General features: G+C 58.4%; 1 protein-coding gene across 1 annotated transcript in view; it reads left to right on the top strand.

Annotated features, from left to right (window-relative positions):
- Positions 1-4,074: 4,074 nt before the first annotated feature.
- Positions 4,075-6,410, top strand: part of OTOF (otoferlin) — a 120,026-nt gene continuing 117,690 nt past the window's right edge. Inside the window, exon 1 of the mRNA XM_009332354.1 lies at positions 4,075-4,144. Within this exon, the coding sequence (XP_009330629.1) occupies positions 4,075-4,144 (70 nt within the window). The remainder of the gene's footprint in view (positions 4,145-6,410) is intronic.

The raw sequence follows: 6,410 nt of genomic DNA, 5'->3' as shown, positions 1-6,410 counted from the left end.
ACCCGGCCTGGGATGCTGCAGCCCCCACGGGCGGCCCTGGGGAGGGGGATTCGTCCAGGGGGACGGTAGGTGAAGTCCCAGGGTGGCAAACGCGCCCCCCCGGGAGCAGGACCGTGCCCCAGCTGGGGGGAGCTGGGCTGCTGCCGTGGGGTCAAGGGCTTGGTGGCGAAGCTGTGCCACCGAGAAAGCGTCACTGGAAGGGCCAGGAGGAGAACTTGCCTTGTGCCGGGGCCCCGCGTGTGCCTGGATTTCTTCCAAGGATGCTGCAGCTTTGTTTTTTCTGCTCGGGTCCGCGCCAGCTCCAAAGCTTTCCAAGGGAAGCTGCAAAAGGAGCGAAAACTCTTCCAGGGGTGCATAACCTTAGCGGCCGCCAAACCTTTTCCAAGCCCCCCAGGAGGCAGGGGCAGGCTGGGCGCCGGATCCGTCCTCCGATCGCAGTTTTCGTGCGGGAGCCCACCGGCAGGCAGGGGCGGGTGTGGGATGGTTTGACAGCGCCAGGAGTCAGGAACAGGAATCCCTTCTCTCCGCGAATGCGCTGCGGGGGAGCGGGGGAGCAGGTATTTTCATTGCCTCCAAGCCAGGCCAGCCAGGACTGCCTGAAACGGCCTTCCCTGCACTGCCTTAATGACCGCAGAGTCATTAAAAAGGCATCATTGCCCCCTTTTTTCCCTGTCCCTGCCTCCCAGCATCAGCACAGAGGCAGCTAAATACCTCCCTGGGAACAGGTCGTACCCCCGGCCGACAGTGAAGCCTGGAGCGGTCCCAGCCCTAAGCCACCCTCGGTGAAACCCCACCACCCCCCCGGCAGTGGGGAGCGGGGATCTGCAGGAGGACCAAAGGCCACCACGGTGGTTTTCCCGGTGAGCCCCGGGAGGAACCTCATTTCCAGTCCTGAGTGTGCCTGGCCCCGAGCCCGGCACACGGTCCCTGTCGGACGGGCAGGATCCGTCCCAGCCTCGACATCTTTGCGTAAGAGCCACTGTGAGACCCTACGGTCCGACCGATGGGCCATGGGAATGACGCCCACTTTGAGATGCTTTGAGATCAGCATTGCGCCCACTGTGCTCCCGCCGCACCCACCCTCTCGTGCTCCTGCCAGTTCCCTTGTGGGGCACCAGGGCATTTCTCCAGGGCCCCCCACGATCCCATCTCCATCGTCCTCCCAGGCATGAGCTGGTTCCTGCGTGGTGCAGGATTGCCATCGCTGTCACGCTCTCCAGGGAGTACGACACTAAACTTCTCAGCAGTGTTTCCTTCCCCGGTGCTGAGCTGCGAGGAGCTGGGCTCCTCGTGGACATTTCTTTCCCAGGGAAGAAATTTGGTGTCATCTTCGAGGACAGTTGGGTCAGGGTTCGGAAATTTTTTTCCTGGTGGTTTGCTGCGATCAATTTCTGTGCAAAGAGGGGTTTTAGTCTCACGCTGTGAATATCACCGCCAGATATCACCACTACCTGCAGTCGGGGATGCCTCTTCCCCTGCTCGTCCTGGGCAGCCGCGGAGCTGGTGACCAGGACACCCGATGCTGCTGTCTTCTGCAAGCTCGGTCCTCGAGGAGAGGCTCCCGGTGACCAGACCCAGCAGGGCTGGATCCTGAGGTCGGGGTTAGAAAAATCCTATTGCTAAAAGGGTGGTAGAGGTGGGTTAGGGAGCGATCCCACGCGTGGTTGGGTCGGTCAAGGCAGCAGGCAGGTGGGTTAGGACCGACCCGTCCCTCGGATGGGGTGGCGGGGGGAGAGGGGTTTGGTCTCGTTCCCTTCTCATGCCGCTCGGTGTGTTGTCAGAAGCTGCAGCAAGCCTTGCCTGTACAGGGAACAGCAGTTTAAAGTGTCATGTTAATATTTAGCACATCCAGCTCCAAAGCCGATTTACATCTTACCCAAATTCCTTGTCCCGAAAGGGGAACAAGTGGAGGCAGCTCCGTGCCTGCCCTGCGGACGGGGAAGTCCGGGGGCAGATCCCCTGGGTAGCTCTTTGACGCGTAGCAGCATCGTTTTGGGTTGTGGGAGAGCACTGAGCCTGGGGTGCCAGCTAACACGAGACATGAATCCAGGACAGGACCTTGCGTGGGGGGCAGGACCTTGTTCTGGATGAGGGGACCAGAATTATCACCCCATGAGGATACATAAGCAGTACGATCCTTATGGAAAGGTGATCTTTCTGACACACCATGGATTTCAACAGTTGTACTAATGGTAAGGTAGAAGTTCTCACATGCTCTCGGTCTTTTCTTGATGTGCTTTATGGTACTTGTGAGGATTGGCTCATGCCACATTGCTCCTTGCTTTGGAGGAGCCAGAGCTGGGTCCCGCGGGCGCCTGGGCTGGACCCTGTCCTGCACCGGTGGGTCTCAGCGCTGGGTTTCAGCAGGTGGCTCCTGACACCCGTCTCTGAGGATGCGCAGCACTGCCGTTGCATTGCCTTCTGTGAAAGGCTTTCCTGGCTCCGGGTGTTTAGGGCATGGCCATGGCGCTGTGGTACTAACGAGTGCATCAGCGCATCCCGGAGATGGGAACAGGGTCCGCTCCCCACCGGGTCCCACGCTGGAGGCGGCTGTGAAGCATCTCAGCACTCTGGGCACTCGGCGCATGGATGGGGCAGAGCTCCTCCGGCGTCTCTGTGGCTCAGGCAATGCTTTGCTGTCCCCTTGCCCCATGAGAATTTGGGAATTACGGGCAGCAGAGTCATGGCATGGTGAGTTCAGTGCTGCCGTGAAGCTGTGTAACTTGTGTCCCTTTGGCTGCCTCATCCTCTCTGACCAACTCTTGAAATCCCTGGCTGTATTTTTGCTGTTTGATTAAAATGATGGTGTGCCATCCCTGCCCCGATCCCCATCCAGGCTGGCCATGGCTTTGCCCTCCAACCAGGGCTCATCCGAACTGCCCCAGGGCTGCCCAGCCCTGGGCTAACCCCTGCCCTGGGATGGGACGGGATAGGAAGGGGTGGGATGGAGCCAGGCACGTTGGCCTGGACCCTCAGTGCCAGACCCAGGGGAACATGCCGGTGTGGGTGGTTGGGTTTTGGTGCCAAGGTCTCTAGAGGGAAGAGTCTCCTGCCTTTCCCCAGTGACTCCAGAGGGAGCTTTAGACACCTTTAGCTTGGAGTGAGGTGACGTCCACCAGCCTGGCATCCCTCAGTGCTCCTCACAGCAACTCGTAGGTTGAGTGTTGTGCTGATACTCCTCAGAGCCCTGCTTTTCCTGGAGTTACTGAGCATTGCAGAGAGGGATGCTCTTCGCTAGCCATCCACCCTCCTCCCCCTCCTCACCCGCCGGCAGCACGGCCTGGGGGTTCAGGCAGAGCTCCCCAGGTGGGTGTTTGCTCATTCAGCCAAAAGCATCTATTATTGCACGAAAAGAAGTTAAAGAAAGAGTTCGACTCCGGTGTGACAGGCTGCCGTGTGCGCTTCTGCAGGTGGGCAGTGCTCTGAAACGCTGCTTGACTTCATCTCAGGTGGGAGATGAATAAATCACATCCCTGATAAAAGCGTTCCTGAGAAAGGGCTGAGACTGACAGCCGTGTGGGATGGCTATGGAATAACGCTGCTCCTCTTCTCTCAGGGATCCCCGCACTCCCGGCAGCCCCCGTGAGCCGTAGCTGCACTATTTGCGTTTTGCAAGCAGGAGAAACTGAGGCACGGACAGGAGCTCCCGGCTCTGGACCCCTGGGAGCAGCCAGGGAGAGGTGCCAGGTTATCCGGCTCCTGGTCTGGAAGCGGAGGGGGGAGGTGGGCTCTACCCCACAAGGGCGGCCAAAACCCATTCCCACCCCTGAGCATCAGGGACTCGTCTCCCACCATGGCGTTGGATTTGACTCACCAAACTCCCAGGGGACGCTCGTACCCTGGGAGGTTGGGAGGGGGGTGTTGACCAACAAGATCCCTTGCCATTATGACCCTCCCAGTTGTTCTTAGGAGATTTGGGGGTGGGTTTGAACTTCAGTGACTCGTAAGGCACCCCTCACTCCCCAGCAGCCGCCCTGTGCGTGCCCCCAGGCTGGCTGAAAAGGGCTCCAAAGCCCCCAATCCGTTGCAGCTCTCCATTTCTCCGCCTCTTTGCTCTGCAGGTGAAGCCGAACTATGGGTGAATTCGGGATCTTCTGCAAATACTTGCTCTTCAGGCTGGCTGCAGGGGAAGAGCAGAAAAATGGTGAATTTTCTTCAGCCTGCCCATTTCGGCGGTGCCTGCTCCTGTCCCCCAGCGGGGTCTGAGCTCGTACAGGGTCACTTCCCCATAGCAGTTTTCACTCTTAGACCAGCCTAATTGCGCTTGTGAAGGAGGAAACTTGCGCCCTGGTGCAATTAGAGAGCTTGTCAGCTAATCGATCACAGATGGAGTTATAAAGAGCTTCTTGGCGAGGCTTCCTCTCTGGATTAGCATGTGTAAATGAGGGAGATTATTCATGGATACCCCCTGGAGCACCACCGGGCACCGGTAGATAATGATGCCGCTGTAATGAAACATCGCCGTGATGCTTGCTGGATTGGGAGAGGATGGGGCAGGGGAGGTCCCACCGTGTTGGCTTGTCTTAAGTCATGCTCTTAGGAGAAATATTTCGCGTGGCAGATTGTCCCCCCCCCTTGGAGTGTCTTCTCCCAGATACTGCTTCCTACGTGTATTCACTTACAGCTGCTTCACCCCCTGACCTGTGCACATCTCCTCAATTACTTTGGTCCCATATCTACGTGAGGGTGCTCTGCAGCTTCCCCTTAAGCCCACACCAAGGCTGAGATGCCCTGTGCCTCTGGCACATGGTGCCTGTCCCATCACCTAGGAGGCTGTGGGGTCCTAGAATCATAGAATGGTTTGGGTGGGAAGGGACCTCTAAAGGCCATCTAGTCCAACCCCCCTGCCCTGGGCAGGGACATCTTCAACTAGAGCAGGTTGCTCAGAGCCCCGTCCAGCCTGACCTGGAATGTTTCCAGGGATGGGGCATCCACCACCTCTCTGGGCAACCTGGGCCAGTGTCTCACCACCCTCAGCGTAAAAAATTTCTTCCTTATATCTAGTCTGAATCTCCCCTCTTTTAGTTTAAAGCCATTAACCCTTGGCCTGTTGCAACAGGCCCTGCTAAAAACTCTGTCCCCATCTTTTTGATAAGCCCCCTTTAAGTACTGACAGGCTGCAATAAGGTCTCCCCGAAGCCTTCTCTTCTCCAGGCTGAACAACCCCAACTCTCTCAGCCTTTCTCCATAGCAGAGGGGTTCCAGCCCCCTGATCGTTTTCGTGGCCCTCCTCTGGACCTGGTCACCCCAGCCCCGGCCCGGTTCCCCCCCCCTGGGGTGAGGGGGGGGGCCAGGCTGCATCCCACCACCGCTCCCATCCCGTCCCATGGAAAGCGAGGAGGGAACTGGGTCCCCTTGCGCTGGGAGGCAACCAGTGTGCACGGGGCGAGGGTGGGCAGCTGTCCCGTAGCCCATGAGGCTCGTGAGTCTCCTCCACCCTCACCCGGAGTCGGTTGGCATGAGATAAATACAGTGCTCTGCCTATATCCCCGAGAAACTCGTGCATCTGTGGGTGAAGTGATTCACGGCAGGGAATCGGGAGGGTGGCTTGGGATGCAGGACGCACCTTCTGGGTTTGCTTCACCCAGGTCAGATGCTGCAGACAGCAGAAAGTCTGACAAAATTATTTTCTGGCTCTGCTTGTGTAATAGTTAAATTAGAAAGGGATGGGGCATTCCCTGCCAAGAGCCGCGTCATCAGGGTATCTCAATCCTTGGTAAAATAAAGTAGAGGTTGACCCCGCAGCAGTAAGGGGTACCCCCGGCACCCGCTTTCCCCGACCACAAGTTGTCTGTGCAATGCTGGGCCCAAACCAGACTCACGCACAGAGATGGTTTTAATTGCCCAGGAGACAGTTTTCCTTTCTGGAAGGGAAAGCTTCAACGTGATTCAGTGATTAAATATTAGCATTTTTCTAAGTTTTCCTCCTGCGGTGTTATGAAGTGGATATTAACTAGAAATATTGTTTCGGGGGGTGTGGGTGGGTAAGGTTATCCTACTGAGAGCAGCTGAAAGCACGGGGCAACCTATGAGCTGGGGCTCCTTGGGAAAACCTGATTATTTCAATAACTAATGCACGTGCTTGGCTGCTCTCCCTGGCCTTCCCCTCCACAGCAGCACGTCTGGCCGCTCCTCCTCTCCTCTCGTCCCTGCTCCCGGCTGACCGGGGGCTTTCGACGCTCCCCTGCCTGCGCGGGCAGAGCAGCCTGAGCTCCTCGTCCTCCCCAGGTCCCTGCCCGGGGCAGTGCCCCGCAGATCCGGGGTGAGCTCCTCGTCCTCCCCAGGTCCCTGCCCGGGGCAGTGCCCCGCAGATCCGGGGTGAGCTCCTCGTCCTCCCCAGGTCCCTGCCCGGGGCAGTGCCCCGCAGATCCGGGGTTGGCGCGGTGGGGGGATGAGGTCCCTGCCCGGGC

This window comes from Pygoscelis adeliae, unplaced genomic scaffold (genome assembly GCF_000699105.1).
Source record: "Pygoscelis adeliae isolate BGI_AS28 unplaced genomic scaffold, ASM69910v1 Scaffold89, whole genome shotgun sequence".
Lineage (NCBI taxonomy): Eukaryota > Metazoa > Chordata > Aves > Sphenisciformes > Spheniscidae > Pygoscelis > Pygoscelis adeliae.
Note: the sequence above shows the minus strand (reverse complement) of the source record. Positions and strands in the feature narration are given on the sequence as shown.